Source organism: Pararge aegeria, chromosome 4 (genome assembly GCF_905163445.1).
Source record: "Pararge aegeria chromosome 4, ilParAegt1.1, whole genome shotgun sequence".
NCBI classification, from domain to species: Eukaryota; Metazoa; Arthropoda; class Insecta; order Lepidoptera; family Nymphalidae; genus Pararge; species Pararge aegeria.
This window is the reverse complement of record NC_053183.1, coordinates 8,055,459-8,068,342: the sequence shown is the minus strand read 5'-3', so window position 1 is coordinate 8,068,342 and position 12,884 is coordinate 8,055,459. Positions and strand designations below refer to the sequence as shown.

At 34.0% G+C, this 12,884-nt stretch overlaps 1 protein-coding gene across 1 annotated transcript; it reads left to right on the top strand.

Moving 5' to 3' along the window:
• The first annotated feature begins 6,152 nt into the window (after nucleotides 1-6,152).
• LOC120623508 lies at nucleotides 6,153-9,005 on the top strand. Its single transcript, XM_039889554.1, has 2 exons — nucleotides 6,153-6,369; nucleotides 8,663-9,005. Exons 1-2 carry the CDS (start codon nucleotides 6,153-6,155, stop codon nucleotides 8,944-8,946), a joined length of 501 nt encoding a protein of 166 aa, XP_039745488.1. The 3' UTR covers nucleotides 8,947-9,005.
• Nucleotides 9,006-12,884: the final 3,879 nt, after the last annotated feature.

Genomic DNA, 12,884 nt, shown 5'->3' with positions numbered 1-12,884 from the left:
AACTTAAAGATAGAAATTAAAGTGAGGTAGAAAACATTTGGTAAATACAACATTAATGACATATTTGATGGTAAAACGACACTTTTGATGTGTGTTTAAAGTTGATACTGAAAGGGTAAAACACTTACGTTGGTACTGAATATCTTGAAAAGGTTAAGAAAATTTCCACCGCATAGTGTTTTTAATTTTATGTTTCAACTTTTACGAACTGACAATTTTAGCTAGTTATTCATAAACATAATAAAGGTAATTAGACTGTCGCTTCAAAATACTTAATGACATGTTTTAACTAAGTTTCCAGAGGTTTTAGCGCAAATGGTGTCAGTGACTGCTGTAAAATATTACACTCTCTGGGCATAAGCCAACAGATTCGGGGTACAGGGTATTCTAAAATATGTTTCGGCTGCGCAATTTGTATCTACAGTGTGGCTGTTTGTATTTTAAACAAAGAGCTTATAAATATAAACTTGTGTTATTTTATTATTAATGAAAAAGTAATAATATATAAATTTAAAATTAACACCCCGTCTTTCAATATACTTTACATTATCTATAAGTCAAGCCCTTTCATTTGATACACATAGTCTAGGGTTAAACAAACAAAAATACTATCAAAATTATCATCCGTTCGGGAAATACAAAGCCACTCCGTCTTTTTTCCGTCGGGGCTACAAAGTTTGCTATGACAGGACACCCGGCAGATAAGAAACATCAAACTTAAAATTAAATATAAAATATGCGGTGCAAGGGGCTTGATCACAAAAGAAAGCGTCACGCCTTTTGCCGTGACGTCAAATGAATACTTCCAAGATGCGCCAATAAATATTTTACTTCAAACATACGTATTACGACTAATTTCCCTCCATTTTATTTGCCCTTAGTCAGATCAAAATACGCTCTTAATAGTTATATTTATAGAGCTACTCAAAGCTATAATAATAATTTCTCGGATTTAGATTTATTTAATCTTACTCTTGCTCAGTTAAAAAAACATCTTTATTCTAAATTCTAACTTCTAATTGTTCTACGTAAAAGTTCTACTTATGTTTTCACATATCCACTTGGATTGGATGGATATTGTTAATAAGGGTATTCCCTTATTTACATTATCTGTCAATAATATGTGTTTATACATATTCTAAAGTTTCATAATTATAAGTTTGCTGTCAATTTTAATGTATTTCGTTAGATTTATTAGCGGCTACTTAATTGGTGTATGTGTTATTTTCTTTGTACTAATTTTAAGTATTAAGTATACTGTTTGGGCCTTAATAAATAAAATAAATAAAATAAAATAATCTCGTAATGCAAAAGTATGTTTGTCGGTTTATTTCACGTTTACGCAGCAAGCTGAGCTGTTTGCATCATGATAAAACACAGTGTATCGGGGATATATCTAAAATGCAAATCTTTTATTAGTTTATACGCTAAAACAGCTAAACGTAGTTTGCTCATACTAGGACCTATTGTACAGGGCTTAAAATGAATTGATTTAATATGTAAGGTACTATTAGAAATGATGAATGAATGAATTAATATATTTTAATTGCACACCGAAAAAAAGTACATAGATAAAAAAGAAAGCTATATCAAAACAACGTATACAATTTGATGTGCAAAATTTTGAAGTATGAAATGACAGACAAATATACGTATTATGTCCTAAGGTCAACTAGTGTTGCACCTAACCTTGCATCTCTTTTTACGCATTTATAGTTTGCCTGAAAGGGATCGCTTTTTAACACCACCTATAAGTACAAGGATGCTGTCCTTGTACTTATAGGTGTACGTATATTCGTTACTTTTATGACGGACAAAAGAAACGTGTTCATATAAATACGGAAGGAAGTCTGTTGTTTTGTTCTTATTTAACAACTCTTCTACAGCAACTGTCGGACATTAGTAGCTTACCTAAGTTTACATACGAGCATACGAATTGCACACGAAAACTATACGCGCGAAAAACCTACACTGACCATGCAAAAAAACACATTCTCATTTATCTAACGCATTGATAATAATAATTATAATGTATTTATTACCCGCGCCATAAAATAATAGCTTTAAAAATAAATAATTTTAATCCTCACGTCAGTATCTTGTGCAAAAGAGATAGCACGACATCAGCTGCTTTTTTCAATTCATCGTTTCTTTCATCAATTCTTTAATGGCACTGGTTATAAACCAGCAGTTAAGATACCATGTTTAAACTTCGAACAATTCTCATAAAACGTCATAACGCTTTTGTCTTTCGTGACGATCATTTTACCGAAATCCCTGTGGCTAGCGGTGTGGCATCAATAGGCTGAGGATTATGATGTTGAACTCAAAGCGTGATCATCGTACTCTTCAACCCCATATAGCCTTTTGGTAGTCACGGAAACACGACCCATATTTCCCATGGCTCAATTTACTGGCATGTTGATTTCCCTCCATCCTATTGTTCAAATGTGTCTTTATCATTTATCTTCGAGACACAATCGCCTGTCAGAAATAGCTTGGCGCAATTAGGAACGGTCTGCTGAAGCAATAAATAAGCTTTCTTGGTCTCAAAATTGGATTCTCTATAATTTTTTATCGTTTGGTCGAATGGATTTTTTCCCCTTAAATTAGCGCCGATGTTATTGGTGTTTTTAAACGCAGTATTAATTAATCACCGAACTTAAAGTTGAATAATGTTTTAATTTAAATTACAAATGCAGCTGTTGCTTTCCCCTTAATATGGACTAGTATCTAATGATGGTTTGTGGTTTCTTTTGTTGTATGTGTATAAAGGAGTTTACATACCAAAGCCGCCAACATGTTGTCATTTCCGCCAACATGTGGTTTGGTTGTCGCCTCATAATATGATTGTTGGGTTGAAACAAGTGTTTCTTTTATTTAATATTAACAAAGAACATGGAAAGGTCTTCAAAAAGTGTTATCTATCTTGTTTGAAGAAACTGATGTTATCTTTTTCAAGATTTTCAAGATTAGAGGTTAATTTAACGAATTCTCTCATTGGAAATTTTTCTTCCTAACCTAATACATTACATTATAGCCTCCTCTAATCGTTAGAAATATCATTATATTCATAGGAATGACGAATAAAATAGAATAAAAATGAACGGTCTATTCGACGAAAATAAAAGATTAACGGTTAGGGACGTGTTTTATAGTGAAACTCAACGATCCATGACGCCATTGTTATATAAATCCCTTAACCCTCTTGTAACAGTGTACAAAAAACGCAAATGGGGGCTGTTTTAGTTTAACTTTAATGCTACCAAAGGTTAATGCGTTCTGTAACCTTAGCCACAGCCTCCATCAGGGCACCTTTATTCGGATTATCTTTTATGAAGTTTAATAATTATGTTTTAATAATATACAATGTTTAAACAAATAAATGTTTTTAACATGTTTATTTTTTATTTAATTTGGTGATTACATGATACATCGGCATATGCAGTGACGAAGGTTTTTTTTCTAATTTGGCTAGCTCTATACTAGCGTTAAAGTTAAGTAGTTTAAGCATTATAGAATTTCAAGGTATATCTAAAAATCCTATACACTTTTAAGCACGTCGTCACTCACGCGTTGCCTATTATCATGGAGTGAGGATAATAATATAATATAATAATAATATCGTTAATATTATAGAGGTCTTATAAAAATGTCTACATAAAGCAATCATGCGGGAATGGTGGGTTGACAAAAGGACTACTTGAAAGAGTTACTGGCCTCAATAGTAAGGGATCTACATTGCTTCTCTCTACTGTGGCAATGCTGTCGGCATTTACCAAAAAATTAATAACGTTGAATTACTAGTAAATCCGTACCGCCAAGCGATTAAGCATTCCAATACGATGCATCGCAGAAAACGATTATGAGAAAGAGTGTCAACTCGGCCGCCTGCAAGGTTCGCATACGCAGGAGACAATTATATCCCCGGGGAAATGATAAAAATGTATCTTCTCCCACAGCTTTATCAACTATCAGAGCACTAACGCACAAGTGGATATAATATCCTAATAATATATGTGTAATAATAAACGGGGGTAACCTTTGCCTATTTCTTATTCCCGTACTTTAGCAGGTGAACACGTTAATTATATCCCTTGTCAGGGGACATAATCGGGGGATATAATTTTTGTCTCCTGCCCGTGCTAGCTCTGCTGACAGGGCAACGAATACGTGCGGTAGGAAGGAGTGCGGGGCCTCCCTTCGCCAACAAAGCCTACGGTTGCTTGCGCGGTGGTACTCTCCATGAGTATACGAAGTAATGACTCACTGTAACATTTATTATTCATTAACTAAATAGGGTTGGTTAGTTTGCCGCTTCTATTTTTGTCTAAGTCGTCACCTATCATCTGATCACTACCACAAACAAAACAGACAGGTTACTAGTTAATGACCGTGCATAGTCAGTACATATTTGAAAATTTAATTTATGTACATAAAAAATATAACAAAATTAAAGAAAATGGACTGTAGCAATACGAATATTAAAAGCAAAAATAAACTTGTTGTGCAGTTTACTAGGCTACAATAAATTGCTAATTCATTCAAGTTTAATTGTATATTATTTTATTATATATACCGAATGAAATCTTTGAGATGTCACCCAATAAGTTCAAAGTTTATTTAAAACGTATTACGTAAGCAATACTGAAAAATCTTATTATAATGTTAAGGATTACTTAAGTGGGCCGGTAATGGGTTGATGTGATGAAAATGAAAAGAGTTAAAAAAAAGATTGACCAGTCCACGCAGGTAAATTACTTTGCATTATCTTACTACAAAAATTTAAATAAAAATGATAATTAGAAATAAAACCTAGTAGTTACGCAAGTGTATTTATTTCACATGTATACTAAAATACAACATCAAATAAAAGTAAGTAAAGTTTTAAATTGGAAACTAAATGTATGGAGGTTCTCCAAATATTTACTTCGCTAAAACCTTTGAATCTATTTGAATATTGGAACGCTTTTGAAATGGCTATGACGTCCGCACGGCATACATTCAAGCAGATTGATATCGCTGGCTCAATAATTCAGAAGGATCTCCTATTGTTTGAGACCATTGAATCGGGACCTACATCAAAGAGTGCAAATTCATGTGATATGAAGTACGAGTAACTCGCATGGATTCACTATTACACTTACCTTCTATACCTATCTATAGTTTATTAAGTTATATAGGGTGACACATTATAGGGCGTTTTCCGTGCATGCCCTGCGAAGTGTCGCTCTGGTTATAGGCGAATGTTTTTACCATCGGTGGTCCATTGGCTTGGTACATCAATTATTACGATAATGAAAATTATAACTGAATGACTGAGATACTTACTGGCTGACAACATGGCAATGAACAATCTGAACGAATAGAGACGTCATTGAGATAGAAAGCGTAAATTATTGTTTAGTGGTGTTGGGATTTACTAAAAGGTTTATTTCTAATGTTTCCATTTTAAAAGGGGTTTCAAGGGGAGATGAGGTAGTTTTCAAATATAATTCATAAGACAGGTATTTTGAGATGCGAGTGGCGGCTTATTCTTAGCAGTCAAAATTTTGTAGGTTGAAGATGAATATTATGATGTTTGTCATTCAAAACCCGGCGCAGTATGTTGTTACCCAGCTAAGTTTGTTGTTACCCGGCTTAAATTGTTGTTACCCGGCTAACTTTGGTTTATTCAGCTAAGTTTTATGTACGAGGCTTCTCCTTAGACGAAAATCGTTTCGAACACTTGTTGCTTAAGTTTTGAGTTTACAACATGCCTTCAAAAGTGCCTACTAGACGTAATTGAAATAAAATATATTGGATTTTTATTTATTTTATTTATTTTGAATTTTATGTAGCAACTACGACATTTAACAATCAATGATTTAATATGTTACTGTATACAGTATAAAAATGTTAGTATGCAATTATTAAAGCTTAGCAGTGTTGTAAAAACATTATCGGATATAAACATTGCAGATATTCCAACCATTTAAATAAACGCAAAGTTGTCAATACACGACCCGGCTTCCAATATCGAATTCTCTCTCGTAGCTTGCTTATCAATGGAATTTATGCATTTTCAATAAAACTCTCCAGTAAACGAGCTGGACATAAAATTGTTATGAAATTATTTTCCCTAGCAGTTACACTGTTGTAATGCCGGTATAATGTTTTACATTTTACTTTTAATAATCTCTTGTGTGCCGTACGTATCTTTTGCTCAGGATGAAAATTCCGCTAGCGCTAGCGACTTTGGGGCGGGATTAATATCTTCTTTGAGAAATGACGCTAACCTAGATCTCCCAGTGGACGAGGAGTACGAGGATCTTAGGGCGCAGCTTTTCGCTTATCACAGTGCTCTCGCATCGCTAACACCATCTCGACGTGAGTTTCTTTTTATATCTTTCCTACTTATATTATATACTCCTCCAGTACTAATGGTTTTTAATAAGTTACTTAACTGTTGAATTGATATATTATCTAGATATACCGGTATAGAATTATTTTATTTATATAAAATGTTTTGTCAAATATCTTGAGTTTGATCACCAGAAAACTATGTCGTAGTACGTTTATTTTAGTTTATGTAACGAATGATACTATTATAACTTCGTAAGCATATTTATTAATAATCTCACACTTTTGAAAGCTTAAATAATAATAATTAATACCGGTTCAATTTAAACCACTTTAGTAAATATCTGTTAAATATCTTCAAAGATTCTTCAGAACTGCAAAGTAAGTACCCTCTAAGTACCCAGTAAACTTATTTTGCGTCGTTACTCCATATCTTCGAAAAAAATGTTTTTTATTTAACTTCGGTTAATTTCTCCTGGAGTACTTCAGGGATGGCAAGCAATCAAGCAACATGTGCAATCAGTGTAATGTACCAGAATACTTTTAACCATGAGATACAATTTTATAGCACATGGAATTCAAGGAAGTTTTGCGTTATCTTACTGTAGTGTTCTGATGAGATGCTTCGCCCGTGCTTCAATTACCTCTCTAAATATAAACAGCGGAATAAGGAAATTGCCCGGAAATCCACCCTTGTGCCTCGGAAACCTCCGATGTTATCACTAACATGTGATAATATTAAGCCGATGATACGCATTAGAGGGTTAATGCCCCATGTCTCGTATGAGAGGAGAGAACTTGAAACTTCAGTTTTTTATGACTCTTCTATCATGATATCTATTTATTTGGTTCTCTAAATAAATAAATAGATATCATGATGACTCTAAAATAATGAATATAATCCTGAATCCTGCATCGATCTTTATAATATTTTACATAAAGTAGCTTGGAGTAGAATACATAAAATGCTTTTCATCCCGGAAAAACAAAATATGTCTGCGGGATTTTTTTAAACAAGTGAAACAAGCGCTGGTAAAGTTGTCGGCAAAAGCTATAGTGCCCAGCGGAAGGACATTATTACGCTGATAAAAACAAACTGTCAAACCAATATGATAATCATATTATGTTAATGATTTCAGTCAGTACCCCTTAAAATATCTCCATTTCATTTTTACAGTGCTATAATCTTATATCATTTACTTTATATAGGGGAAATAATAAAAGGAAATCATATTATTGCGCGTATTCCGAGTTACAATAACGATACATTATGGAAAGGCATTAATATTTTAGAAGCCCTCATATCCGGCCGTATTGTACATATTTCACTGGAAATTGCCACATTTTGCCAGACCCCTATAATAATAATTGATTGATGCGCGTCAGATTTCGTCGCTACGTATGAATGTAATTAATCTGCCAGCAAAACGTGCTACTTGGCAGTGTTGTTGAAAAACAATATTTCTTCCATAACTACCATTATATTATCTTGTTCAAACTAGTCTCATTATCATCATATCAACCCATAACCGGCCCACTATAGGGCACGGATCCGCTCTCCGATAAGAAGGGTTTAGGCCGTCAACCATTTACCGTTGAAGTAAGGGAGTTTTTAATTGCTTAAAATGAACAGAACTAAGAAGTAGAAGTGCTGTTAGAAGTAAAAATTAGAAGTGCTGGGATTCGAACTCGGCCTCCCGAAAGTGAAGCCGAAGTCCTCACCACTGCGCTATCACCGCTTCGCAACCTAGTCTATTTCGTACAATTCATTTGTACTGGTTTGTATAAACTCTACCTACTTAGTGATAATAAGTATACTATCACTAACTAGGTAGAGTTTATTCCTACTAAATTAGTTAGTAGTTATTACAGCTTATACTAATTTATTGCACTGGTTAAGCAAAAATAACTTAGAAATCAGTAGGTAGTCTTCCCCAGATCCGAGGACAGCACTTTAAGCTGGTATAGGTTATAAAAAACTACCAACGCGATCATTATAATATTACTCACATATCGCTCTATTCTTTGTTACATAATAACAATAATTCAAATGTTATTATGTACCTATCTATGGGCCAAGACATAAAAATAAAGGTATAAATATAATACCATAGATAATCAAGGCCCATAGATGCCATTAGATAATTATGTCTACGCATTATATCGTCTATCTCATAGAAATAGGACGAGAAAATGAAATAAATATTTATGTCGTGCCGCGTAAAAATAATCTCGCTATCCCACTCTGCTAAAAGAGAGAAACTAGACCCAGCAGAGTCATTATTTTGTTATGCATCTCACTGTTTATTCTGTTTTCCAGGGTCCATGTTATCTACGCAATGCTGGCGACGTGGTGGAATTTGTGTCAGCTATAAACTATGCCCTGGATACAGACAACTTACTGAAATCCCCGGCTGTAAGAACAGACATAACGTGTGTTGTTTCGTATGGAATCAGTATGAAATCCGCGAACTGAAAGATCTTGGGATTGACAACCTAGCATTTCCTTGGAAAATTAAAACCGAATATGGCGGCCAAGGAGTCCAAGAAATTACGCATAAACATCGTAAGGCAAAAGCGAGGAAAGACACTGAAAGTCAATAAAAGAGCAAAGAGAAAGACTTAGTAAAAGAAATAAATATTATAGAGATACTTCCTTAGAAATTGACTAGATACGTACAGTGATATTTAGTTAGCAGCTACAATGTTAGATTCTTCATATAAAATACTGAAAAAAACAAGCGTTCATGAATCGCAGATGCACATGCATGAACGATCACTTTTCTTGTTGTCAGTTTTGCATAGTCCAAAGATTAAGTAAAAAATTTGTTAAAAACTATTTAACAACTGTAATTGAATAAGATAAGGATTGTGTCAAAGGATACTGAATTAGTACAATCCGTAAACTTCCAAATGTTAACTTAATTTAACCAAAATAAAGGTATCGATTTTATTAAATAAGTTATTGTACCTATGAAGTAACTTAGAATAATATAGGGGCATTAATTATTCACAACATATATTCATTAGGGTATAAGGATTGAAGAAATTAAAATTACACCATACAGATTTTCCTGCTTTTCGCGGACAGCAAACTAAGCTTAATTTTTATGATATTTCATGGATTTCCGCAAAGTAACGCCTGCTTCTATCCAACATTTAACCTCACCAATATCAATTTAATTTTTACGGAATGTTGAATTCGAATTCTCAACCTATTTTTTTTTTTAAACTATTACCGCAATAGCATTCTAAAGTAGTAGTAAGTTAACTTACTTGGGAAGGCATTTTTAATCATCATTTTTAATTTTTGTCACCTCTGTTGAAATACTTAATTTAAAATTTGTTTGCTGATGTACTACTTTATTACTCTTTGTTCTTAGTACATGTCGGCGATACGCCAGGGTTTTCACGCTCGGTGTCCATTATAATAAAATAACTCACAAAATATCACGTAGTTTATTTTCGCACAATTGCTAGTATAGAACAGAGACGATTTACATAAATTAAACGGAATATGGCTAAAACGGATATAGCAAATACAACTTCTTTTGAAACAAACAAATAAAATTAGGTACTGCAAAATAATTCTTAAAATATTCCTTAATATTTATAATAAATGTTTAATCAATTTAAATTACTTAAAATGATTAATCATTTATATAATACAGAGATTTGTTCATTTAATTGCAACAAACATTAGTCAGTCTAAAGATGGCGCTGCAGGCCAGATTTAAAATGAATTAAAGAAAGACTTATTGCATAAAATAATAAAGTTTGATACAGAATAATGATATTAATTCTATAAGATATTAATTTGAACATTTTCACAGTAAATAAAGTAGTTTAACAATAAATGGAACATCAAACATCTTTAAAACATTCAAACAGTCAAAACAGTGTCTATTAAATATCAGGCCCTAATAAGTAGCGGTTTCATGTTTACAAATAACTATTTGAATTTAAATCTGATATATTTCAGATATTTTTATAATAAAATATTCACTTTAACGATAAACTAAAACGTAAATATCAATAGTCGCCAATTATTGCCGACAGGTGGCGATTTGCGCCCATACGGCCATACTGACTCCAGCGCGTCCCTTGCGCTGTTTTTATGACATAATTTCAAAGGCCTCACCCATACTGAGATCTAGCCAACACACAAGGCATCACCCATCATGGGATCTAGCCAACACACAAGGCATCACCCATCCTGGGATCTAGCCAACACACAAGGCATCACCCATCCTGGGATCTAGCCAACACACAAGGCATCACCCATCCTGGGATCTAGCCAACACACAAGGCATCACCCATCCTGGGATCTAGCCAACAAATAAGGCATCACCCATCCTGGGATCTAGCCAACAAGACCAGGTTTAAAAGGATACGCATGGTGGCCAGCCAGCGTTTAAGGAAGGATATTGGATAGGAAAAATAAGTTTCACGCACACACATTAATAATTACAATCTTAAATCATATCAATTATTAACACATTAATAATTACAAAATTAAATTATAAACCATATCAATTCACTCGTATGTTATCATGTAGAACTAACTTTGTCCGAAAAGGAAGTGGACGCACCTTCGGTCTCCACTGATTCCTCCGCCCATACGGTCAATTCGTCTGAGTTGTCAGAATCATTGAAAGGGTCTGATTGAGCTATGGGAGCGGGACGTAAGGCATCGTGACTTGCAATCTTTTCTGAACAACCACGAAGGTTAACATGCCTATATCGATCATTTGGAAATATTTCTAAAATTTCCATCGGACCTTCAAATTTTGAGCCTAACTTAGTAGTGTGTCGTTCATGGCGCCGCATTAAGACGAAGTCACCGACTTTAAATGGACGGATTGTGGCTTTACCTTTATCAAAACGAGTTTTATCGCTAAGGGACCGCTCGTCCATCCGTTTTTTAGCAATCGATCTAACTTCCTCTAAGTTGTCTGTTAGTATGTCATCGTCAATTTGCAATATTTTAATGGCAGGTGGGTAACATCTTTTTCCTAATAATAATTCCATGGGACTTTTACCTGTACTTTTTGATACTGTGCAGTTAATAGCTAATTGTAATTCTTGTAAAGCTGTGTGCCATGGCCTACTTAGTTCTATAACAGACATGTTATCCTTTATAACTTTCATTAATCGTTCAACCTGACCATTGGCCCTACTAGCTCCCTTTGCTACTACGTGGTGTTGAATCCCATATCGTTGACAGAAGTTTTTAAACTCTGTTGAAGTCATACTTTTATCTTGGTCAGTAATTAATCGCGATGGAGAGCCAAATATTGTAATCAGATTTTGAAAACATTTGATAGCAGTTTCACTAGTACGATCATTTGTATAAATCATATGGACATATTTAGTAAAGCCGTCAATAAATACAAAAGCATATTCAGGTTCACTACGTTTTCCGTTCATTCTTCCAGTTATATCTGCATGAACGGTATGGAAAGGAACAGCTATTTTGTCAATGGGATGTAAAGTAACCTGTCTAGCACCAGATACTCCTTTTCTAACTCTACGCAATTTTCTACAAATTTTCTAATTAATCTGGTCATATTAGGGAACCAGTACTGCTCTCGCAATTTTTCAAGGATTTTTCCCAACCGAAATGTTGAAGATTATCATGATAATGGGATATAAGATTCTATCTATAATTACGTGGAACTATAATTAACTTATGTGTCTTGTTATTAATCTGTACTTTACGTCTCAATAATTTATCCTGAAGTATAACGTAAGTGTCTGCGATATTCTTGGGAATCGAATCATCTTTCAATTGCTCTACAATACTAGATAGAGTTGAATCGCGTTTTTGTTCTACAAGGAGCTAGTTATGATCAAGTGTAGTGGTATTAATGGACCAAATTAGGGGTCTTGATTTATTAAATTCTAAACACCGCTTTAATTGACGTCCATTAGAATTTTTAATTGGATTACGACTAAAAAAATCAGCATGAGCAAGTTTATCGCCCTTACGTTATTCAATTTCAAATTAAAAATTTTGCAAGAAGGCCCACCATCTATGCACTCTGGGGGTTAGGTCTCGTTTGTGACTCGAAGCTTTTAATGAATTGCAGTCTGTGACTAGTTTAAATGACCGGCCATGAAGGAAATGGCGAAAATGTTTAATAGCCTTTACCACTGCAAGAGTCTCTAGTTCGTAGGAGTGGTATTTACTCTCTGTATCTGAAGTTCTCATACTAAAATAAGCTACTACTAAAGGATTCCTATTTTGTCTCTGAATCAGAACGGCGCCATAACCAATTGAACTGGCATCTGTATGTAGCTCAGTTGGCAAATTTGGATCAAATATAATAAAAACTGGGGAAGATGTGAGTATGTTAATTATTTCTCGTCGAGCAATTTCATGTCGGTCAGTCCAATTAAAAGAAACATTAGCTTTAGTTAGGTTGTATAGAGTTGCCATGATTTTAGAGAAATTGGGTACAAATTTTCGAAAATAACCTGCTAAGCCGTTAAATTGCCTTACTTCTTTTATATTTTTAGGCGTTGAAGAGTCAGTAAGA